The following is a 26,985-nucleotide window of genomic DNA, read 5'->3' as shown; positions in this document are numbered from 1 at the left end:
CTATCCTCAAAAATAAGTTTTATGAGGAGTAAAGCCTTGTATGTATGTATGTATGTATGTGTGTGTATATATATATTTTCAACAGCTTAACATCCACACTGCTGGTTTGATCCTATAGCCTCAAGCAGCTGTTGTTCTTGAACAGGGATAAATATGCTCTAAACCATTTTTATACAGGAAAAGGAAGATACTCAATAGCTATGATGCTTAGGATTGCATATAGGCCTTTTCTCTTTTGAACAAAGGCCATGGCTCTCCAATACTAAATGAATTCACAATGTCTGTAAGAATACCAATACCACTAGAGAGGTCAAAAAGGATTCTGAGGCTGTGCACACTAATGAGGATACTTCAAGAGATATTATGAGGAGCACTAAAAGGATAGAAATGAAACTGTATTGTAAAAGCAGAAATCCAGATACTCTCATAAGAAATAAGTATGTATTATTGTTTCCTTCAAATAGTATATTCAGAGATTGCATTGTGGATAACAGAAATGACCATGATAATCAATATTATTCACACATAGCAATGTATGTTTTAGATTTGGTCAACGTATCATAACTTGATGTCAGGAAGGAAATCTAAAATGTGTCCACACCCTAGGTCCAACAATACATTATATAGTAATCACAATGTTTGAAGTAGTTCTTCTACAAACAGCCAGATTGGTTGCTTGATTTGGAATGGGAATCTGGCATAGGGGTTGGGGCAATTAAACCTTTGCTCCCCACTGTAGTTCAGCGTGGGGGAGGAAACTCCTATTAATTTCAGTGGGAGCCTTTCTGTGATACAAGTAGGAGGTATGCCTGCAGCACTGATCAGGACTTCAGTGGCAACCAAAGGATTAAAGTCTCCAAATTCCTCTCCCTACCAGAGTCACAATCTGGACCTTTGCCTGAAATCTATTGAAGAACAATCCTTGAATCTTTATTGAAAAACAACATGATTAATTTGAAATGTAGCAACCTGGAGCAAGGCTTAGATGTTGAATGGATCTTGTGGAGAAGAATATATGAAGAAGGCAGTCCTCAAGTGTTCAAAAATATTCAAATTGCTCTGTGACATACATGTACATATGGGTCAGATAGTCAATCTTTTTGTGGAGTAGAATATATTTTGGATTTATTGAGAAAGATATGTCTTGAAGGTTAGAAGAGTGAAAGCTTGCAGTCCTTGTGTTTCTAGTTCAAGGAAAGAGCAACAAGGCATGTTCAGGTGAAATGTTAAACTGGGGCATGGGGAGTGGTAGCATGCAAGACCTGCCCCTAACATTTCCAGGTGTGCAGCCTCATCTTTGGACTTCTGCACAAAGGTCTGAAGAGGGTTTCTAAGCATGTTCCAATTAGACAGTGCTCCCAATCACAGGAAGATTTGTTAGCGTGTTTAGGAGAATATTCTTGGAAACCTCCTTCTGACCTTTGAATCAATTTAATGAAGGTTTGAATATGGGACAATGGTACTTGGTACATTGTGGGCAGGGCTTGTGTCTGTGCCACAATGTTTTCTTATATGAAGGTGAATACTAAAATCTGCTTACTGTGTTGTGGCACCAGGAGGACATCTAACTCTTCCCAGTCCCAGAATAAACCAATGAGTGGCCAACAGTTTTCCTGTTCTAAAATCACAGAAACTCTGATCCAGACAGAATTTGACAATTAGAGCCTCTCAAAACACTGCAAATCTTCTCAGGATCCATCAACAAAGGTTAGCTGAAGTTGTGCTCCATCTGCCCTGTCTCTGTCACTGGAGGAAAAGTGGTGCCAGAATTGACGGATATTTCCAGCAAGATCTCACCAAAAACACATGAGTTCTTGAGAGTGTGAAATCTCATGTGATATTGCCGTGATCTCACCCAAAATTAGTATAAATGCCTGCAGCACTTCTCCACCAACAGAGGTAGCACAGGAGACAGTAGCATGGCAGCACTTCCCATTTCACCTCAAGCAGCGAAATGGGATGTGCTGCCCCAGCCAGGAAAGTTTTTCTTTAACAGCCTTGTCACTGCTTATTTTAGGCCTGATAAAACAGCTTCCTCTCTGAGAGTAACATTGACCACAGCTATTCCCACTTTTATAAACCAATAAAGACCATTGTTGAGAATGCATGAAGTAAGCCTCCAAGAATCCTGTCCATATCCTTGAGCTCCATGAATTGAAAAGTATCTACAAGAACTGAGCATGCAGGTATCAAAGCTATAGAAACTGAATCTGCAGCTTTGTTGCCACAAAGAGTTCTGGAAGTGAGACTGGACTAAGGGGGGGAAAATACCATTGCAAACTGAATACAGTATAGTCTCTTTGGTTGTCCAGTGTACACCACTGAACTACAATCATATACTTTTTCAGTTACGTACAGTAAAAACAGCTCTGACTAAGCAGGCTTTCTCACTGTCTTAGTAAATAATCCATATGATAATTTGTAGACACAATTCTTCATTTATATTCATACTGGGGGGATTTTTCTCAGAACTGCATATCCTATATTTTAGAATAATTTAATTGTAAATAATATATTGAAACACTGAAAGAAGAAAATTGCAAGGGTTCAGAAAGCATTCAATTATTATTCTAGCACACAGGGAATGTCTATCCTTCTGTCTTAAAAAAAAAACCCCTCACCTCTGTAATGAACTTAAATCTATATCTAGTGATGTCAATGGTAAGTTATAGAAGACACCAGTGGAAGCAGCTTTCTATTCTGCCCTTTAATTTTCTGGGCAATTATTAATGTAAAAGAGCCAGCCGTCTTCAAGTTCTAAAACTGGAGAACCATTCCCTAATATTACATATTGATAACAAAATATTAAATTATTTTAAAGCTGTCAGCTTATTGGACATCACACAATTTCTAGATTTACAGTGGTATCTCGGGTTACAGACGCTTCAGGTTAAAGACTCCGCTAACCCAGAAATAGTACCTCGGGTTAAGAACTTTGCTTCAGGATGAGAACAGAAATTGCGCCACGGCAGCGCAGTGGCAACTGGAGGCCCCATTAGCTAAAGTGGTGTCTCAGGTTAAGAACAGTTTCAGGTTAAGAACGGAACTCTGGGATGAATTAAGTTCTTAACCAGAGGTACCTCTGTATACAGAAATACAGAAGAGATGTCAGTACCATACAATACAATCATTTGCTTTTCTATTTAGTTAAGAACAATGTTTAAAACAATAATTTTACATGCTCTATGAACTCCATACATTCCAACACTGGAATAAGATCCTTGTGCTGTGTTTTAATAGGAAGGGCAACGTATCACTTATTTTTATCACATGAAAATCTTGTACTGATTTGATAGCGATAGAGGATTTATTAAAGCAATTAATAATTATGTGTTTATCTGTTTTCAAATAAAATCAGAACTTTTCATGTAAAAACAGAAACACATCAAACACGTATATAAAAACAAGGGGATATAAGAAATCCATGCTGCCTGCTAGAAACAAGTTATTACAGGCACAATCAGGCGACATCACAGCCATGGACCTTCCATAATGAGCTTGCTAGTGCATTCTGCCGAATCAGTTCCACTGTGTGCTCCTCTAGTAAGAGTGAGAGCAACCATCTATAAGCCTTGGCTTACTGTGACGTCTGAACAGGAGCTCGTGGCTTGTTTCTCTCCAAACAAACTACAATATGAAGCTAAGGGTTGTTCTTGGCTTCCCAACTGTGGTTTGTTTAGGGAAAATAAACCACAAGTGCTGGCTTGGATGTCATGGTAAATCCAGATTCGTGGTCTGTTGTTTTTGCTCATGAAAGGGGAGAAGCACAGTGAGAGCTATTTGGCAGCTTGCAGGAGCATGTTGCTCACTCATCAGTTATGGCCTGTACACAGTTATCCATTGTTCTATATTTTAATAAAACATTTTCAAGCTCAAATAACTGTGCATAACCATTGTCTTCCATTTTCAAATATAGGGAGGGACCGTGTCCTTAAAAAAAATGACTTCTATAGGTTTATAAGGAATTGTTTTGCCAAATGTTATTTTAACTTTATAGTTTCATTCAAGGAGCCTGTCTATCTATATGTATTCGAAGAAAATTGTGCAGTCAACCCTAAAGCTTTGAAGGATAACACTCCAATTTATTATCTCTTTTAAATAATAAGTTAATAAATGAATTTGCTTAATAATAAATAATGCTACTTCAGTTGCTACCGCACCATCATACCTACAGCTGCTTGATAAAATCATGCTGTTCAACCAGTTTCAGAAACGTATATGTATTTTACTCAACACTAGCAACATATCCCATTTGTCTTGAGATGACCATTCATATATTCTGTTATTAACTGAAATACTTCTGGACTTCTCTATATTGTACTGAACTCCCATTACTGAGCAGCAGTTCTGTCAATTATAAATAGAATTAATATGTTTTACTGAAGTCACGTCTTTCTTATTAATTTCCTAAAGCATTCTGCAAAATTATGTGCAACTAGCATTTATGCTGCCAGGCAACAGTACTGATGCCAAAAATTAAGCAATCCTCCACCCCCAATTAGTGGGTAATTCAAGGTAACCCCCCCAAAAAAAGGTTTATTTCTTACTCTGATAGGTTCACTGTCTGGATTACAGTTGTTGAAAACAAAGTGGGTACCAGCGCATTAAGGAGGCAACCAAGTATAGCAGCTGGCTTCATGCACAGCATGAGTCATATCATAACAGCAGGATATGCCAGAAACATTAAGAAACATGCTGCAGAAGATCCTAACTGAAACTTGTGGGCACAAGAACAACAAGAGTAAATGATACAAAGGATGACAATAATTTAGCAGGATAGCATTTGTTCAGAAGGCAAGATTCTACTTCTGTCTTTAATAATAAATAAAAAGTTCAAAGAGTTTAAGTTAGAATAATTTTGTTGATTTCATAAGTGACTGAAACCTGTATTCACTGTTGTGAACAAATAATCTAATCTATAATAATCAAAAGCTTGAACATCTTGATTTTTTTATGTTACATACAGATACTGCATGTAACGTATCCATTTTGAACTTGTTTGAACTCTCCATTGTCATACATGAATCATACATGAAGAACCAGTATCTCTTCCCTGGTTCTTCTTCATGTATGATTAGAAGTACAGGCAGAGCTCATCTTACATTGATTTTACATATGCAATCACAGCTTTATGAAGATAGCAGAAAATATAAAAAATAAAAAGGGGTGGTAGAGTGGGGTGGGGCATGACCCATAAGGGCCACCTGAGATCTCGCGGGAGCCCTCATGCAACTTTCCCAGAGCCTGCAAAGCGGGGAGGTGGGGGGACTTAAAACCTCTTTCCACTCCAAGTTTCCCTGCTGCTGAAACACCTTGGAAGGTTGCACGAGACCTTTGGGGAAGCTCCTGCGAGATCTCATGAGAGATCTGTCCCCATCATCTAGTGATCAGAAGATTCCGAACAAAGAAGTTCCATTTAGCCATCAGCGTTTACTCTCCCTGCCTCTTTTTCCTTCTACCTACTATGCTGCTTCCTATAATCCCTGGAACTGTTTTCAACATGGAAAGTAGTAAATTTAAAATTGTATGAATGAGTTTATCTCAATATAATTTCTTCTCTTCTTGGCTATCTCTTTTCCCAGTCTTTACTGAGAACATTTTCTGACTGATTATGCTCTTTACGCTATAAACCTATACCCTTCCTCATTTTATTTCACACAGATTCCCTCACTTTATTTTTGAAGTGTGAGTGAAAGAATAAAAAAGTATGACTGAGAGGCTGTTTGGATGTTAATAATGGGAGAAAGTTTAATTTCTTGTGTTGGTGTATATTATTAACGCTTGAAGTGGGACTTATGTATACCTTTTGCTTGTGCTTTCAATGTGTGAGTCACCACTTTCAACATTCTTGATAGTCACAAATATAGTAGTGCAACTTATGCTTCCTGTATTTGGCACAAATCATCAAAAACCAATGACAATGTAAAAAAGGTGGGTTTCAGGAAACGATACCATTCTTTTTCTCTAAATTTATACACACAGAAAATAAAATAGAAAAAGTTTAGGTCTTCATACTTTATAAGAATTGTATCTTAAGTATAATTACACCTATTTCTGTGCTAAGGTCATCTCTTTTCAATAATAGAACCATGTCACTATCCATGAAAACTTCCAATTTTCAAAGACATGTAAAACATGTTGAAAATATGATCTGCATTCAATCTAAACAGTTATGAACACTGATGAATTCGGCTCTCCCCATCACTATCCTAAGAACATAAGAAGTTGGGCTACCTAGCTCAGTAAACACGAATCAGCTGTGGCTTACCAGGGTTTCAGATGTGTGACTTTTCACAATTCTACCAGTAGATGCTGGGAACTGAATTTGGGACCTTTTGCATGCAAGACATGGGTTCTACCCTCCCAATCTGTAGACAATAAAAATAAGGATCAACTGGGGAAAGTAAAGAATTGGTGTGTTCATCCATCACTTTCTTGTGCTGTAAATGCAAGCTTCACTGACTATATAGTTTCAACACAGAGCAAATAAATGCTGGTTAACAATGTATTAGTTTAGAACTGGTGATAGTTCAGGGGTTTAAAAGAGTTTACTCAAGTTTGCTATGTAGTATTTTATCTAACTGTATATTGTGCATTTTCTTCTATGTAAAATGTGGAGCTATTTCCTTCCATGAGAACAGCTGGAGATCATGTGCTGGATGTATCAATCACTAGACATTTAAACACTAATCTTATGCTACTTCCTTCTTTCTTTCGCTCGATAATTTTATTGCTTTGGCACATTATTTCCTTTAACCACAGTTGAGTGCTCAGCTGGCCTTACAATTTACGATGTAATGCATGAGACCCCCAAACTTTTGCCTAATACCAGATTTCAGAAAAAGTATGAGCTTTTTCCACGGTACTTAAAAAAACCAAACAACCTAGCACAGGGCATGTTCACTAAGTCAAGTAATTCTTCATGGGGTGGGCACTGAATTGCTTCAAGAAATACTAGTTATCTAAAACCAATAAGTTTATTATTTATAAAACATATTTTGACAATGTCTACACCAGGGGTAAGGTAGTCAACCTTTTTATACATACCACCCACTAATGCATCTTTCTTGATGGTAAAATTTCCTCACGGCCCACCAGTGCTCGATGGAAGGAGGATTCAGCTTGTGCCGTAGTGCCCCCTACCGCCCACCTAGAATCCTGAAATGCCCACTAGTGGGCGGTAGGGACCAGGTTGACAACCCCTGGTCTACACAGTTTGATAAACATGCACATAGCATCAAGTATGACCTCTTCCAAATCTACACTGGGACCCTTTTCTTATAACTGATCTAACAATTACAGCTTGAAACTATCAATCATGAATGTCTTAACATTAAAAGGAGGACTTTGTGGACATCTAGCCCACAGCTGTCGAGCAAACCACGCAAAATTCGTAACAGTATTATATGCATCTCCATATAGTTGCAACAATCCACATTCAACCCAAACAAACAAAGGAGCCATCAACCCTGAATGACTGTTGTCTTCAATTTATCAGTTACTTTCTTGAAAGAAGGATCTGAGAACACTACTGAAAACAACAATACAAAACTTGGCAACAGCTTGATGACACTTTGATAAATATCATACTACAATACATGTAAAATATACTAAGCAACCAAATACACAATTTAACTTCTCTGGTTCTTATGAATTTAAAACTGTTTTGGAACAGGGTGGGTTCCAGTACAATCTAAATGAATAATAATAATATAATGGTCTTGACTGAAGTAGTGTTTCCGTACTGTTCTTGGCATAATGACAGTAATTTAAAACACTTCTAAGCTGCAGCCTATTTTGTAAAGTGTTGACATACCAACTTATTCATTTCTATTCTGTTTACAAAGTATAGATAAGTTAGGAAAGCATGAGGTTTCTTTCTGGAGGTGCTTGAAGAAAGTCTCTTGGCATTAAAAAATAATAAAAAGAAAGCTAATGAAACCACACAGAGTGATAAGGGACTCAGTGTTACAAGTATTAAAAGAGATGAATTGCATTAACCCCTGCCCTCCCCCATTATATTCACTGCCCACTGGAAACAACAACAGAATTACTAAAATCCCACACTCTCTAATGGGATGGTAATAGGATTCAGAGGCCATTAGGGTAAAGGCAATCCATATTTTACAGTTTAATAAGCTCCTGCTGAAGATGTTGCATCCTTCTTCAGAAGTCCAACAATTACCAATTTAATGTTAACTAATCCTCATCCATAGTCAAGATAGCAAACCTAACCTGAGCTTTCTGAGTCTGCTTTTCATAGTGTATGCACAGGGGGGGAATGGATGAAATAATTTATTATTTGCTGTGACATTGCTTATTACTGTCATTTCAGGGTACTTTGACTAAGAAAGATACCATGGTTTCTGCAAAGGAGATATTATTCAACACGTGTTGATGATTTTTACCACCACCACTACTACTATTACTACTACTACTACTACTACTACTATAATTTTAAGACAAATGCTGTCATCTGTTTTTTGCCTAATGTTTAATATTTTTTAATCTTTTTCATTTTTAAGGTACCCTGCCCGTACGGGCCAGTCTTGACAGACTCTAGGGTTGTGCGCCCATCTCACTTAAGAGGCTGGGAGACAGCGCTGTCCGCAGACACTTCCGGGTCACGTGGCCAGCGTGACAAGCTGCATCTGGCGAGCCAGCGCAGCACACGGAACACCGTTTACCTTCCCGCTGGTAAGCGGTCCCTATTTATCTACTTGCACCCGGAGGTGCTTTCGAACTGCTAGGTTGGCAGGCGCTGGGACCGAACGACGGGAGCGCACCCCGCCACGGGGATTCGAACCGCCGACCTTTCGATCAGCAAGTCCTAGGCGCTGAGGCTTTAACCCACAGCGCCACCCGTGTCCCCCGCGTTCATTTTTATATGACATTAAAAGCAAATTGTAAAACCAGAATAAAATAATAAAGAAACAAAAAGCAGATAAATAAATACATATAATCGATGGCTTAAATCCAGACTTCTCACCTGCCCTTCATCTATTTGTGTCGCTGCTGCACAGTGGGCTGAGGAAGCAGAAGCAGGTGGTGAAGTCAGCACAGCACAGCACAAACGTACTGGCAGGAGCTTTGGACTGGCTCCACCCTCACTGCCATTTCACCCTGTCCCTGTTTTCTCCGTAGGCAGCAGCAAAGCATACGGAGAGAAGGCGAATGGTACAGCTCCACTACACCTTCTGAAACTGATCGTGGCTAGCAAGTCCCATTAATTCCAGTGGATCTACTCTAAACGTGCCCAAGTACAGATGCAAACCTGTATGTTGTGGTTTCCTGGCTGCAGCATAAAGCAAGAAAGGCCATTCATGTTTTCCCTTCCCAGATTAATATTTCAATTCATAAGATAGTTTTGTCATAAGGTCCTGACTCCTAACTCTCATGGTCCTCAGAACTCTTTGCTCTCAAATTAGTTCAATAATATATAATGTCATGTTCAAACACTGCAGTGAATTGTTCATTTAAAGGATCCTATGGAAATTAGGAGAAGACACAGGCATCCTTGATATGTGTGTTCCATCAACAAAATAGTCTCCCAAACACAACTGCTCAAACAGCTTGGCTCCCGAACAAATCGGTTCTCGAACGCCGCAAACATGGTTTGCAAACATTTTTTGGAAACCGAACTTCTGACGCGGCTTCCACTTGACTGCAGGAAGCTCCTGCAGCCAACTGGAAGCTGCGCCTTGGTTTTCAAACGGCTCTGGGAATCTAATGGACTCCCAGAACAGATTAAGTTCAACAGCCAAGGTAACACTGTACGTAAAAAAATATGACACGAAACAAGACCATTCAGCTGTTTGTGAGGCATATTTGGCAAATTTGCTGTAAACTTTTCTCAACATGGTTAGATAAGCATAAATTGTTAAAAACAGATAACTTTAAATGCTTAACATAAGGTAATTTGTTAACTGAAAAGATATATGAAAATGAAAAAAAAACAAGGCTGCCCACAGTGAAATGTCATGGCTGCCAAACTTGACATCAAGGACACCAGGAGCTGAGAAAGAAAACTGCACATATATATCCTTAATATTGCTTAAATGATCATCTCATTACCTTTTTACATTGCTCTATTAATTTTTTTAAAAGGCATGCAACTCCCTCTATTTCCTCAAGAGATGACATACTGCAATTATAGGACTTTTGTAGATTAATTGATGGTAGATACTACTGCTAAAATGGCCTGCCTTGTTGATTTAGATATTGGCAGGTTTAACAGAAGTGTATTCTATTGATTATCTGTTTACAGAACAATAAGGGTCATATCGTGTAAAGTGCTAATCACAACTCTTCCAACATTAGTGAGTTCTTGCCACTTTATTCCACTGAGCAGTAAATGCAGCATTTTCTGTCTGTAATAGCCAGTTTCAAAGATACTGCTAATATAGTTGAGGACTAAGAATTGAACCCATTACATTTTTATTTTAGGAAGGACTTTGGGAAATAGAAGGTGGCAACTACAATTATAACACAACTTTTAACTAAGAAGAGCTATCAACCAGTGTTAATTACATGTTGATTTAAAAAATATTGTCGTTAATATATATATACTTTATTTTTTCCAGGTTCATCATGTTTGGCACCATTCTATTTGGGAGACAACAGATTTATATCATACATACTTGCCCTGGTTCTGATGACACAATGCTATCATCGATGTCCAACAACACAAGAATCTGGATCGTAGAGCTAAAAAAGAATGATGCCTTCCCTGCACTACTCAGGATATCACTACAGAAATTCTGAATCTGATTATTTTTCTAAATGTGTGCTATGCTGTCTCAAAAGCATGTCCATGAAATGAGGTTTTACCATGTTATTCTACAAAACTATTTTCTCAACATGTCAAGCGAGTTGAGCAAACTCACCCCCATTTATTACACAAGGATGTGGCAAACTCCAGGTCAAAACCCTGCTCAGCCATGGAAGCCCTTTGTTAAGTCAGCTCAACCTATCACAAAGGGCTGTTGTAGCATAAAATAGATAATGATACAATTGCATGCCCACTGTGCCCATGAAATAAAGCAAATAAGAAATCAATTCAGTAGTGACATTTCCTACATACTCTATGGGTAGGTTTTCTAAATACTAAAAAGATCTTTCTCAACTTCTGTTATCCAAAACCTGTTATCCCAACAATTTAACCCAATTAATTCTAAAAGCCAACTAAGAAGAAAAGTGTAAAAAATAGCAAGATACTTAACTATAAATTATAAGAATCTATGTTTCTGTAAAATTCTGTCTACAAATATGAACATTTATCAGGCACATCCCTAAAACAAATAGATTAAATTTATTTCTGTAACATGAACAGATATTATTCTATTTCAGTATGGTCATTCTTAACTTCATTTTTTAAAATAATTACAGTATATTTATTGTTTATAAGATGAAGAGAACTAGTCTATGGACTCTCTAGGCCTCACTGAAAAAGCAGAAAAACTGCCCATTCCTTACATTCTACTGACCTCTAGAGACTGTGTGATTATATAAATATATATAGATATAGATATGCACACATTTGTGTATAATCATAAATGCTATATCAAAAGGATCTAAGCATACATTTGCACACTATAAATGTGAAGTAATACACACACATTTCATTGTTTCCTAAATACACTTATTTCTTTTCTATATTGGCAGCAATGTGAGACTATTATGGGAAGCTTGTGAGTTCAGCATATCTTACATTTTCCAAAGTGGAAACTAAGCATTATATTGTTGAATTGTTTAGAAAGTTATTTGACTTTACTCACAATTCAAATTATGTTTCACACTATTAAGAATTAAAGTATTCTTATATTGTATTAAATATCATTACAAAGTATGAAATATTCTCTGAATAAAATGAATGCATGTGTGATACATAACAAGTGGGTGTCAGTGCTTTTTGGACATGGTAAGATACTAGTTTCTGCACTGATGCTTTGATGGTATCTGCGGAAATACCCTCCCCAGTGTGATATCAGTTATTGACCTAAGAAAAATGGTAAGATGCGTCAAGTAAGAGATTCGATGGCATGCCCATAAGAAAATCTCACCAAAGTGAAGTTTGATACCCATAAATATTTGGGAATGTAGGTCAGATTATATTTCTACCCTTGTACTAAACAACAGACTATATTTCTACCCCTGTGTTCCCACATACATATGGTACGTCTTTATATATGACAAATTATATAGATGGAATTTTTTGATTAAAATGCATTAGAGATAATTTCTGTTGATGCAAATCATATGAGTGCAAATTCTGAACACTAGCAAGTCTCATCAATAAATTTCCATTGCAATGCTCTGCAATCTTACCAATGCTTTGTTCAGCACTGATAAAAACACCAGTACAACATGAGAAAACAAAAATCATTCATAGGATTTTTCGCGGTTAAAATAACAGGTGCAGACATTGTATAAGGCTGACATCCATTAGTTCTGGGTTTCATAATACTTCACTTTGCATCAGGTTGTTACAGCGTTTTACATCATACTGAGCACTGTAATGCATGATGTAAATTTTACATGTCCTATAAAAAGCGGTGAGATGCATACAGAAGTTTTAGTGAGAGCAGTACAAATTGAAAATATTAATTGAATCTTAAAACCACACCACATTTGGCAACACCACATTTGGATGTCCAAACCCTTCGCAAACACACAGACATTCATCAGATTATCAAGCTTTTCAATAAAAGCTTTAAAAGCTTATATCAAACTTTTAAGGATAAAAAATCCTTGAAGAGTTGCTGTATAAATCTTCACTTTTAAAAGCCATTGTGTTCAGTGTGTGTGATATGAGCAGCATTCTTCTGAAGGCATTATATGACAATATAAAATATAAGCACCAGACCTGTATACATGCACACATTAAAAATCATACAGCACAATCTATGGGGAACCCCCACTTGTACGAGTGGGTACAGAGCAGTATCAGGGCATTATGTACATAGATTCCAATTCATCTATGCCACATATAAAATTTACACTCAGAACTGTGCATTAACATGAATGACAGAAAGTAACAGCTATATTACAGATATATAATTCCTGATATTTTATTTTTTATATAACAGGTCAAAATAAAACTATTTTGAGGCCTTGATTTTATTCCCTTTATTTTATGAGAACATTAAGTATGCAAATAAAAAAATAAAAATTCAGGATTTCATGTCAATAATTGGAAAAGAATTCTAACTTTTACCCTAATTTAATTAAATGTTGAGCAGAAGAGAATAACATTATGATTTTTAAGTAACAAAAACGATCTGAAAGTGAAGCACATGAAAGTACTTTCTATTCCAATACAAGAAATCTGTTTGCCACATTCTTCTATAGTGTTTGAAGTTACAAAAAGGGAATCTCTATATGTTTGTATAACAAACTGAACTTCTACTTCAGCCTAAATACAGACTAAATACAAATGTCCTTACTGTCCATACACAAGTAGAATCATTAACAGCTAAAAAAAAAAAAAAACTAGCCTCCTATGCATATGAAGATCCAGAGTTATTAGAAAGGTCTCGTAGAGCTAATATAAAAACCTATATGCTAAACAATCTTAATGTTTGTAATAAACATATCTACAATGTGCACACATTAAAATAAGACTTACGAAATAATTTCAATATTAATTTTAAATCTAGTATAATAGAATAATAAAGGCCTGAGTATATATGCACAATCAAGAAGATGGTATGTGTGATTCAACAACTTATTAGGCCAAGTACTTGAATCCAATAAGTTTTTGAAAGCTGTTAACTACACAGAGCCAGGAATCACAAAGTGTGGCTTAGAAAAGCAACTTATTGTTACATTGCAAGTATCCTGCAACTGTTCTATATTTAAAATAATTCCTCACTATTTTAAACCTGATGGTTTGGTGATCATTGCCAAAAATAAATATTCCCACAGATAGAGGTCAGTGGTTGCCTGAAATTGCATCAGTAAGTGGCTGTATAGCAAAACTCTCTGGGTTTGCTTTGTCATGTTATTACTGATTACTAGTACAAGAAGGAGTTGCACCATAGGGCACTACAGTATGCAATACACAAATTTCCTCTCTGTCTACTTGCATTACTCTTTTTTCACTACAAAATCCAGCTTTTGTGTTTCTTACTCCACTGACAATATTATAGTGTGATTTTTAATACTCATGGATATGGATCTTTTCCAATCAGCAATTTACGCTTTCTGATTCTTTTACAGATTACTCTGTTAGGCACCGACTATTCACCAGGAAGACAACTGTCAGTGCATTTCATTTCTATTAATTTAAGGGCTGCAGGTTTTTAATTTCTTAATATTTTACTTGGCATTGGCAACCAGTGCACATTTTTATAATGAATCTGGGCATTATTCTTTTAAGAGTGCGCCATTTCAGCTCTTCCCCTTAGAAAATTTGCATGTTAAAGGGCTTTAGTATTCAGTGATGAAATGTTCTGCATAGTAATGTACAGTAAACTGATTTTACAATTTAAAATAGCAGACGTGCTATGTGCCTAGCAGAACTGTGATAATTCCAGTAACTGTGGCTGCAGTTTTAATAACACCCTATAGAATGGTATGAAAATGTAATGATCTCACATTACTCTTCAATCAGCAGCCTGCATACGCAGTATCAGCAATGTTTAAGATTTTTTCTTGAGCTTTTATATTCCCATTGCACTGCTCTCTCTTCCTTTCTCCCCCAACAAATAAAATGATGCTTCCTTTGCTCTACAGCAGCATCTACTGGATTATCTGTAAAATGCTTCAATTCATATTAATCACACTGTTAATGTTTAGAAGAAGCAAGTTAGCATCTGCCAAAAAGGGTGGGGGAGGAGAGAGCTATGAATGAACTGAAATTTGGTTTGGAAACAGAGGCTTTACTATTGCCATTTGGCTTAAAGTACCAATGTTAAGAAGTATTAGTCTTCCACATTTGTCTTTTGAGTGGTATGGAATATGCATTACTTATTGCAGGTTAGCTTTTGTTTTATTAACTATCATTACAGTATAAAACATTTTTAAAGACTTGGTTCTGCATAACAGAATCTCAGATTCTTTGAATTTCTTCCACAATTGATATTCAAAATCATACCCAATATTATTTAGCTGCGTTTCATCTGACACAAGGATACACAGAAGCAAAATTGAACTGGCTTTTATCATACTAGCTTTTAAAAAAAATGTAAAACAGGTACTGCTGCATCGCATACCTTCCAGAGGTTTAAACTGCAATAAGCTACATACAACTTTTTATATTTGGCAATGAATTTGATTTTTCATGTTCTACCAGTTCTATATTGCACTTCTTCATTTGTTTGTTTTAAATGGCAGGTTTCATACAAAAAGCTACTATGCAATGGGAGTGAACACCTACATTTCTATACACTGATGAGGAACCATACTCCCTGGGGGTTCAATTCTATTAACAGAGCCACTGTGGCTCACTTTTACATGTCTTGCAAAGTAAAATGTATTTTCAAGTATATGAGAACAGAAGGCAGTCATAGATTTTGTTTACAGTACTATTTTTCATTATTCTTGTTTCCATACTATTGTCTACATTCAAATTATCTTTATATCATGGAAAAGCACTACCGTAAGTTTTTGTATATTCTATTGCAATAATAAGATGATACCAATCTTAACAATACCTCGACTGAATTTAAATGTTCCTCCTTTTAGTTAAGGAGTTAAATATATCTAGACCTTAGGGGAAAGGAGGGGCAGAAAAAGAATGCATCAACTGCAGATAGAATAATACAGTAGTCTATCAAGTTGGGAGTAGCCTTACACTAAAAACTATTTTACACACAAACAAACACACTGCAAAATACAGATAATGACTTTAAGCAAGGACTTCCAAACTGCTAAACACCCTGGCAGCTGTGAACTTTAAAAAGCAATTAAACAGCACGCGACTGTTAAATTTAATTGTGATATTACTTTCAGCCCTTCTATCCTACCTATGCTCTTCCCTTTAAAAAAAATTAAGGGCCTGACTATGAAAACCAGGGCTGTTGTATGGTACATAATTGCATTTCCCATTCACCAATCCAAAGTTCAGACCTTCTGACTGATAATTAGCCTCTTTCTGTGTAGCTGTTATACAGGAAGTCCTTTATTATAATCCAGGTGCACTTGTAGGCAGCACTTTCAGAGTTAACTCCATTTGACAGCTGACATTAAACTACTATTCTAATGCGGTGATTGCTTACTAAATCTGGATACTATTTAGGTAGTTTGGTAACCCGTTTCACAGAAGATGATTCTTGGTGTCTGTTTATTACATGCTTTGTGTCTATAGCATGCAATCGACTGCATAACACTTTGGAAGGGCTCTCCTCATTTAACAGCGATGCTGGACAAACATAGCATTGCCACCATCTAGCCTCAACTGACCAAGCACAGTTAGATCAAATCCCTACCGGAAAGCACTAAAGATTAATTGTGCTACAAACGGCAGAATGCCTTCTACCTGCAAGGTTGCAAGCTGAGGAACTGGAATTGCACCTTGAGATTTCCTGAAGCACTGAATTTAACCTTCTGCCAAAGTCCTGCCTTTCACTAGAGCAGCATTTGTGTTCTGTCCACACTGAATATAAAAAAAGCAAAGAAAAGCATTCCTTGCAAATGCAGCTGCCACACAAGCCCATTTGCAATTGAATCCGTACCACGCTCCAATTCATCAACATTACTACAGGTACTTAACATCACAAACAAAAGAAAGCCCGCACAAGATCCTTGCCATCTGCCACTAAAGATGCCTTCCTTGGGTGCGAAATGATTAAAATCTACAGCTTGGATTAAGCGACTCCACCAAACCCTCCGATGCAGGCAGGCACTTCTTACCTGCCTCGGTGGAAGCCTTCCTTCCCTTGTTAGCAGTATGAAGCATCTCTAGCCTTCCCAGTCCTTGGCACCGATCGCAGATTGCACGGCTAAGTCCCTTTTTCCGAGAAAATTCTTATCGAAAGTGATTAGTTTTTGTTGTCCTTTTTAAGTCCCTCCTGCGGGAAGGAGCAGGGGAGCAATGTGACGCCACCTATTAATCTTTTGCAAGAGTGAAAAGGCAGAAAAGGAGCGCTCGATCAAACTGAGCTTCACACATGACTAAAACTCGCCCGAGAGGCTGCTAGCTCTGGCTTAAAGCACCACTAGGCGTGAGTGTAAGAACAGAGAAGAGGGGAGAGTCAATGGAATGTGACAACGTATGTGCATCAAAGACAAGAAAAAGAGAGAGAACAATGGGGGAGAGAAAGAGAGAGGCAGAGCAGAGCAGAATAAGCTGGAAAGCAAGACGGAGGAGTTTTAAGGAGAGCGCTTGCAGAATAAGGCAAAGGCGTCTAGCATCTTCTGTTTACCTCTCACTGAGCATGACATCCTGCCTCCCTCATATTCAGCAGCACATTCTTCTGTCTCTTAGGTTTGAAAACGGAGCCAGAGTCACCATGTGTGCTGCTCTCACCTCACTGTCATTTCCCTGTGCCCGGGAAGGGAAGCATGCACGACAACAATTCATCCTGGAATACATTTACATACAATTTTAGTTCACGTATTCATTTGAACTGCCTCGACACCTCCCTCTAAAAGTGAACTGCTAATTTCTACCTCAATTTACAATGGAGTTTAACTGGCAGATGGAACTCTACTTATAACTACTGACAAACTGCCACTGGTAAACAAAAGCCTGAACAAATGCTTAATGCTACTAATTGAATTTGCACTGTAAAAAGAAGGGGGTGGGGGAGAGAAAACCATTATCACTGCTGAATCTGTGCTTCAAAAGGAAAGTATGATAGACGTTCCCCTCTGTTCACACTGTTATTTTTACACTGAAATAAAGTGGTGGTGGTGGGGAGTTGTGATCAAGAACTAACAATATGCCAAATTAGCCAGCCATTAGATTGGTTTTAGAAATAGGAGATATGATTGAGAATTTAATCTGAGAACGATATTTAGAATTTCGGTTTTGAACCATAAACTGCATCCCCAAATATATTGAATTTATATTTGATGTTCAGCACATTCCTATACCTATTGCTCACATCGATATGTTTTATTTACCAACATTTAAAAAAAATGTTCATTGAGTTTTCAAAAATTACCACATACAAACAAGACAAACAATAAAGAAACAAAGATCGACTGCGCCGAGCACGTTATTGCAGGTGGAATCAAATAAACACAAGGTTCAGTACACTTTGCAGACATAATAGGGAAACATTCTGTGAATGGAGATGTTGAAACTAAGAGTCACATATTGATAAGGAAGCCTTGCTTCATAGAAGCCTGTCTTGTTGGGGGCCCATGCAGGACACTATTTTTTATTTACAAAACCTATAAATGGTACCCACACAGCACCAAAATGGTTTCATTTCACAATCCTTCTTAGAACTCTCCTACGTTGGGTGAAATGCTCAGAGAAGTCAATGTCCCACACCTTCTCAAACCATCCATCCCTAGAGGGACCCAATGCAGACTGCCAAAGTTTGGCTATTTCGAGTCTGATTGCAGCCAACAGCAGAGAAAGCAGCTCCTTGTGGACAAGAGTGAGATTCATTTACTAAAATTAAGATCACACATAGGTCTAATCTATACTAGTCAGTCGTAACATTAAAAACGTTTTATAAAAATGTGACACCAGAGGGCGCTGTAGAGCAGAGATCCATCATCAATGGGAAATTGCATTGAGAGCTATATTACGTGGGATTTTTTTAAAAGCTTTTTTCAGATCAGTGTAGATCTAGGAATAGAAAGCAACATCTGGTAGCCCACATTTTCTATCTGCATACGAAGCTGGAGTTACAGGAAAGGTTGTTGAACCAAAAAATAGCACAACTCACACATGCATATTCATGCCCCCCTCCCGCCCCCCTCACACACCCCAAAGATGTAAAAACAGCCCTGTTGGATCAAACCAAAGACCTATCTTCAGATGAGGTGACCACAACTTTACACAGTATTCCACGCATGGTTGTACCATAGATTTGTACAAATGACATTATGTTGTCAATTTTATTTTCAATTACCGCCAGCATGGCATTTACCTGTTTCACAGCTGAAAAGAACATCTACATTGTGCTACCCCAATATCCTGTTCCTGATCAGACGCAGCCACTTTACAGCACATGACTGCATATGTGAAAGTAAGGTTTTTTGCCCTCAAGTACATCACTTTACAGGGACGCAGGTGGCGCTGTGGGTAAAACCTCAGCGCCTAGGACTTGCCGATCGCATGTTCGGCTGTTCAAATCCCCGCAGCGGGGTGCGCCCCCGTCGTTTGGTCCCAGCGCCTGCCAACCTAGCAGTTCGAAAGCACCCCCGGGTGCAAGTAGATAAATAGGGACCGCTTACCAGTGGGAAGGTAAACGGCGTTCCGTGCGCTGCGCTGGCTCGCCAGATGAAGCTTGTCACGCTGGCCACGTGACCCGGAAGTGTCTGCGGACAGCGCTGGCTCCCGGCCTATAGAGTGAGATGAGCGCACAACCCTAGAGTCTGGCAAGACTGGCCCGTACGGGCAGGGGTACCTTTACCTTTTTTACATCACTTTACACTATCCTACACTTTATTGCATCTGCCTTTTTACTGTTTTTTACTGTATTTTAATTGCCCTGAACAATTTGGTATCATCAGCAAATTTGGCTACTTCACTGATCACCCCTAACCACAGACCCCAAGGGTGCAAACTTTAATAAAATATTGTGGCGGGGGAGGGGGGAGAGTAAGCCCTACCCTACATAATCGATCACAAGACATGGTGCGTACACACAGTTTGAATGGTCATGCCCATCAACTTTGCGGTGGCTCAGCCCCCTCTAATATTTTATTGGGAGGTGAGCCGAAGGGACCTCGGCCCCTAGGAATTGGCTCCTATGACAGGTCCCAATACTCTGATTGACTGAGAGTACTGCCCAGAGTGGCGGGGGCAACCCAGTCAGACAGGCGGGTTCAAGTAGTAAATTACTATTATTTCTACTCTCTGCTTCCTGGTTTTTTAACGAGTTACTTTACCACAAGAGAACCTTTGCATTTATTCTATGAATGTGATGCTTACTCAGGAGTCTTTGGTAAGGAACCACACCAAAAGCACGAAGGTTTGCACAAAGCACACATCCATGGGTGGTTTTCAACTAAGTTTTATTCAGAGTAGACCCACTGAAATTAATGAACATGATTAAGTCAGGTCCATTAATGCCAGTAGCTCTACACTTGTGTAAAACTTAGTTGAATACCACTCCTACTCTCAAAAACAGGAGAGGACTAACTCTCCTGGCTTCCTTTCCTGGTTGTTCCTTGTCACAGTTGTCTTCTATTTTAGCCACTTCTTGTGATGGCGAGCAAGAACACCACCATTTGCTCTTCCAATGCAAGGTATATCTTTTCAATTCCTGGGCACTCAGTTTAATTTTCTGTCATCAGAAAAGTCTTTTCCTGAAGGTTTATCACTGTAGCCCTTCTCTAAATCAATAATGAGTTGTCATTTATCATAAATATGTCAATTCCAAAATGGACATTGGGAGCTTTCAAATGAACTATGTTCCCAAACTCATCCTCAAATTCACTTGGCCTAAACAAAAGATAGATGCACAGACAAAACTCTGTAGGTAACCTGTGCTGAGGAGGTTCTACTGTCTTCTCATATTTAAAACCACGTATAACTTTAGATTGTTCCGTCAGTATCGGAAGGCTTGCTGAAACCTACCAATCTAGCATGACTATTATTTCAACAGGGACGCAGGTGGCGCTGTGGTCTAAACCACTAAGCCTCTTGGGCTTGCTGATTGGAACGTTGGCAGTTCGAATCCGCGCAATGGGATGAGTTCCCTTTGCTCTATCCCAGCTTCTGCCAACCTAGCAGTACGAAAGCACACCAATGCAAGTAGATAAATAGGTAACACTACGATGGGAAGCTAAATGGTGCTTCCGTGTGCTCTGGCACTAGTCACAGTGTCCCATTGCACCAAAAGTGGTTTAATCATGCTGGCCACATGACTTAGAAAGCGGTCTATGGACAAACGCTGGCTCCCTCAGTGTGAAAAGCAAGATGAGCGTCTCACCCCATAGTCACCTTTGACTGGACTGGTATTTACCTTTACCTTTTACCTTTACTATTTCAACAGTATAAAAATTTACTTGGACAAGTAAATTATCTCTGTGAGGAAAGAGAATATGAACTGCCCAAAAGAGACTATGTGCTTAGAGTTACATGAATATATACAAGTTATTTTTCTTCTTAAAATGTGCTTGGAGTTAAATTTTCTCCACCATCATTACTGAGCCATGCAAAAGTCATCCCACAGCACATTAGAATAACTATTACAGAGCAAAATTTAGTAATAATGACATTTTCCATGGAAATGTAAATAATTGGTTTCAAGCCCAAGCCTCATGTAAGTTTCCCTAGCTCTAGGGAAACAACTAATCAAAGGTTTCTCTCACCATCACCTTAGAAAAGCCAATTATAAGGCAAGTTTAACACTTAAGAGAAAGACCTCCTGCTTCCTTCTCTTACAAACTAGGCCCTCTCATTTCTTTAGCCTTTCTATAGTCTGAAGCTGTGATACCAAATGCCCAAAATTTAGGAGATTAGGGGTATCAAACATGTAATTTTCCAAGAGTGCAGGGAAATGTACTAGTGGTAAGACAGCACACATTTCTGTTAGTTACTCAACCTCAGTGCTGACCAATGAACCAGATTTGTGGGCAAAATGTACTTTTGCAATGCCCAACAGCATAATATCTGATTATTATTATTCAAGTGGAGTAGTGACTGCATGTGACAGTGTAAGAAGTGGCATTTATTCACAGCAATAGATAGATATTGAGCCCTGGTTGCATACTTGAAAGCCAAATTTAACTGTCTGACTACGCAAAGTACATGGCCCCAGGTAAATGCCGTGAAGTACAGATTCAGTGATTTAAACTTAATTCTCCCCCTGCAGATGGGAAATCCCAGAATCCCCAGCTAGTTCTTTAAAACTTAGTGAATCATCCTGTAATAGGCACTAAGACCACAATAACGTAGGTTTCACATTATTTTTTCATTTATCTTTCAGTCAAGGTTCTTAACAGCTTGCACAGTATATTTTTTAACTGGAGAGGAGATAAGGGCAGAAAAGAAATGCCACTTAATCTGAATACTGACTCATTTGAGGAATACAGAAATCGTATGCCTGCATCCAAAACAAAGGTGCCAAGGGCTTGCATTTTATTCAAAAGTGTATGTGGCTGTATCTAATTGTGACATAAGGCTCTTTGATCCAACAGAGGACACATTCTCCCTTTGTTCTGAAGCCCCCTATACCACTTCGCATACTGTTCCAAAGCATCTACCAACTCTCTGTAGCAGATGTGGGAGGGTGTTGCAGAAGGGAGGAGGAATCAACAAAAATGGCTTTCTGCTCTCACTATTTAGAATTGTAAGCCATCACTGAATCAGAGAGCCTTGGGTTAAACAGAGGAACATAACTAGATACAAAGCTTTTGTAAAAAAGAATAAATTTAAAAATATTACTTAATTGACTATTTAATCCTCTATACAGGTAATTAAACCAAGAAGGCACAGTGAATGACTTTGAGCCAGCCAGTTTCTCGGTTAACCTATCTTACAGAATTGTTGTGCAAATCAAATGGGAGTGGGGAGACCCCTGTATGCCACCTTGAACAACTTGAAGGAAAGGTAGGATATAAATGTAAGATGAAAGGAAGGATGGACAAGCAAGTGGCCAGGTTTCCACATAATGCTAAGTCATAATACGATAAAACAAAGCATGTCTAATTTTTCCAAAGTTTGTTTTTGCTTTCCAGGTGCCCTTGTCTCAAAAGCCTTTGTAGGTTGGTGAGCATCTGGGATGAAACTGCCAAACTGTGGTTAAGAAAGGGTTCTGGATTCCAACCATTAGAACAAATCAAGGTTCATAGGTCAACAACAAACCAAGGCTTCAAACTGTGGTATGCTGGCAGTAAACAAGCCCTAGTAAAACCATAGAATAATAAATAAACCATGGTTTACTGTTATCTGTAAAGCTTGCTTTTGATGGATGGCACAGGTGCTGCAAAAGCTTCCTCTCCTGCTTTCAGTAAACAAACAACCCCCCAAACCCCCCAAAACAAATGCAAGATTCTGCATTAGAAGCCAATGTGATAAAAGTGTTGTTTGTTGTAGAACCTTTGGCCCAAAGACTAATATATGTGTCTAACACATGTAATGTAAATGACAGGCTAGTAGTACTAGTATTTAAAATGTCATGAAACAGAGTTACGGAGCAATCCAAACCTAAGGATCTGCTGGAATAAGGAGAGTGGATCTTCAGCTGAGGCTGGGCTCAGCCAGGACCATGGCAGCTGAAGTCCCTCACGAGTTGGAGATACATCAATGTAAGTCCTCCACCCCAGCCCAGCCAGAGGTCAGTGGCAGGGATGTGGTGGAGAGAGAATGGAAAGGGTGAGACCTACCCATATTCCAAACTCTTAATCAGCTCAGCAACATGATCGCAGGGCTAGCCTACCCATGAGGCAAAGTGAGACAATTGTCTCAGGCGGCAGGATCCACTGGGGCAGCAAATCCTGACGTATATCTTTATTCCCCTCTCCTTGTTCCTGATGCAGACCTTCACTTACCTCTTCTTCCCTGGAATACAGGGTGGCGCCATTTTGTGGTTTGCCTCAGGCCCCAAAATGTCTTTGGGCTGGCACTGAATGATCTAGCAATTCAACAGAATTCACACTGGCAAAAACTCCTGGATGGAGTTAGGAAAAGGGATAAGTTACAATTGCATAATTTACACAAGTGTAAATTACACAGGCTTCCTATAGTTTGGATTGTTGTTAGTACATTACAGAAAAGAGGTGGGTACAGATGGCAGTAGGAACAGAATCTTTACTCTGAATTTTCTTTAAGTGTAAGGTAGACTCTCCCATTCTACTTATCTTTTAAGGGGAGAACTACGTGTTAAGAGAGAAAAAACATGTTCCCCAACTCCAGGCATTCCTTATAAGGAGATATCAAGCAACAGCAGCATTTGAATTGGGAGATGGAAGAAATGCTTAAGCAACTACACCATTATTCTTCTCTGAAATTCCCCTTGGCCTTTTTAATTGTTATTTGCCCAGCAAGTCTCCTAAACTTGAAGCAAGCCCAGCTGAGGTAGAAACGTTTAGAGAGTTAAATCAGGCATAGAAGTGGTTAAACATTCTTCCACATCTCCCCCAATTCCCAATTATACCTTCTAACTGTCCCCTTTGCCTCTGCTTTAGGTTACCTTGGCAAACATGAGGTTCAATTAGATAATTCTGTCAAATAGTCACAGTTTAATAACAGTACTATGTACCTCAGGAACCTACACATTTGGTTAAAAACTTACATAGTGTAGCTATGAAATATGCTAGATAAGACTGAATCATAACTTTTTAATCATGGGGTTTCTCATAAATGTCTATAGAAAGTAACCCATCATTCCAAAAACTGGCTATATAGAGCAGAGCAAGAACATCATTAAATCAAAAAAATGTTGTATTTCTTCAAATATTTACTTCCCCCTGTGGAATCGCTAGATTAAGCTCCAGCAAAAGCTGATGACTGAGTATATACTGTCTCTTCCACTCAGTTGCATACAGGCATCGGCAAACTATTTGGTAGTTATTATGAATGTTTTCTAACACTGTAAATTCAGAAGCATCAGAGCAGAAGCTTTATAGTAAACACAGTTTCTGACGTATTCATAAGCAAAGAAATTCAGTATTACAGATTTTTTAAAAAGATTTTTAAAAAAAAAACACACACAACAACCAGCAAGCCAGTTTGCCGCAGCTGTTGCCATTTTCCAGTATAGTCCCACCTATGGCAATCACAGAAGCAATTCAGCAAGCTTATCAACAAGCTCTTTTCATAATAATCTGACTGTTATTTGTGAAATCTGGGATAAACTGCAATTCTGGATGACAAATAACTAACACCTTTTGGAAACTAGGAGACAGAGAGAGTGAGATGAACTTCACAATATAATATGCTACAACATCTATACCTATCTGTGAGAGAGGTACCTATATATCTATGAGGTTGCCCAGAAACTCTGTTGCAAGAATCACTGAAAGATGCGTTACTGCCTGTTCTACTGACAAGTAGAAACACATCAGCTGAGCAATACCACTGGATACAGCAAAGCACATTCAAAATACATTATTTCCCTCAGATAATTCTGGGCACTGAACTGAAGTCAACCAAGCATGCCCTGGGCCCCCTAACCTCTCTCAGCGCCAATGAAAACTAATAAATGAACAGAGAGAACCTACCCACGTGACAGTGACATAAAAACATTGGATACAGACTATGTAAAAGGACAAAAGTTTACTAACTCCCCTCTCTCCCACTCTCTCTTTCCCTATATCTTTTCTTCCCCAACCTTATACTGGCTATAGCATTGGTGTCTCACAACAAATATACAGTAACTGTTTGGTAGAAAAGATTCTATGAACGGAAAACAGATACACTTTATGTACTTTTGCAATTCAAGAAAATCTTCAATGAAAACAATTAAACAAGAAAATAATTAGCCCACACAGAGTTACAATTCCAAGCAACCCTTAACGAACTACAGTGCCTAGAATTCTTTGAGGGGGCAAATGTGCTTCAAATGTACTTTAGAAGTATAGTGCATACACCAAAAGTGCTTGCCTTAATGTAAGGCATGACATGGATAACATTTAAGGGCCCTAGTCTGGAAAAACACAAATAAATATTCTATCTTCAAAAATAGTTGAAATAATCTAAAAAAATCAAACTGTACACTTGAAATGCAAACCTAGTTTGATCACCATTTTCATAAATGTGCACCTGCATGTTTCTAACTTGCTACTTCTTTCCTCACCAAAAAAGCACACTGACAATACATTTATCCACGCATCCAAGCTTGCTCCCTTCTGGTCCTGAAATGGTGCCTATTCTTTTAAGAGTCGCTGCTGTGAAGTATCTTTTTACTTGTCCCCAGATCTGCTCCCTGCCAAGTGATGACTGAGAGGGGAGAAAAGGACAGTGAAAAGAACACAAGCCTGGTTTACTTTTTGCAAGTGCTATACTTACACAAAATTATCTAGGGGACTATAAAGGTAAAACCAATATATGCATCTCAATAGTGGTGACATCTGCACTATCAGGTTTTAAACACTTCTGTGGGAACAAAATTATAGCACAGAGCAAATTGGGTTTCCGTTATGTTACATTGCCTCTCCTCCTATCTAGTCAATCGTCACTCCTGGTAGGATTAGAATTCCTGGAGTCAAGTTTAAAATTCTATTCATAGTGTTAAACACCTCTATGGTTGTTTTTTTAAAAACACAGCAAAAGGAATTGCATGCTGTCAACCAATGTGAGCACTACTAGTTTACTTACAGATGCTTTAAAATCAATGTATTCCATTGCCCTTCATCTTTTTATTCAATTGTATTACCCTATTGCTGTTTCTCATTCACTGCCTCTTACTGGATTTAAAAGCTTTCTGAAGAATTAATGAGCAAAGATATCATTCAGTAAGGTCATGGTGAAGGAATCTGATAAACCATGCAAGGCAAAATTAAAATAAAATTAAAATAAAAACACTTTCCATTTTGTCTTTATCTAGCACCCACAAAATTACTTTCCTATCACAAAGGTTATTTATTTATTAAATTTTCAGGGAGCAGTTAAACGTACATGTTGCAGTGCTCACCAAAATGAGAGTTTATTAGGTTTATTTAGAAAGTAAAATCATTTTGATAAAGGACAATATGAAAGTGCTACCTCAATAGTTCTATCACCTGTGAACAGAGTCCACAAGATAATGTGTAAGACATTATGAGGGGAAGAGAGTATGAGCAATTAGTATCATCTCAGAGGACTAGTTTGCACTTTGCACAACTTGTGAGCAGCAGCACAATATTCATGTAGCAGTGTGTTAATGAGCTAACCTTCAGTGTAGGGGCAAATTTGCCCTTACAGTTTTCATT

The 26,985-nt window shown here is 38.3% G+C and overlaps 1 protein-coding gene across 18 annotated transcripts in view; it reads right to left on the bottom strand.

The window, feature by feature from the left end:
• Positions 1–26,985, bottom strand: part of TENM2 (teneurin transmembrane protein 2) — a 753,358-nt gene that overhangs the window by 427,696 nt on the left and 298,677 nt on the right. For 3 of the 18 annotated variants that reach the window (XM_028717476.2, XM_077924429.1, XM_077924431.1), the window contains exon 1: positions 16,855–17,329. The exons of 13 other annotated variants lie outside the window; for them this stretch is intronic. In XM_028717476.2, the coding sequence (XP_028573309.1) occupies positions 16,855–16,900 (46 nt within the window). In that variant the 5' untranslated portion in view covers positions 16,901–17,329. Of the gene's footprint in view, positions 1–16,854; positions 17,330–17,366; positions 17,509–26,985 lie in introns of those variants that run through there. 2 more of the 18 variants (XM_028717477.2, XM_077924430.1) reach the window with 1 other exon arrangement.

The sequence above is a fragment of the Podarcis muralis genome, chromosome 2 (genome assembly GCF_964188315.1).
Source record: "Podarcis muralis chromosome 2, rPodMur119.hap1.1, whole genome shotgun sequence".
Classification (NCBI taxonomy): Eukaryota; Metazoa; Chordata; class Lepidosauria; order Squamata; family Lacertidae; genus Podarcis; species Podarcis muralis.
The sequence above is the reverse complement of the archived record's forward strand: the minus strand, read 5'-3'. Positions and strand labels throughout refer to the sequence as shown.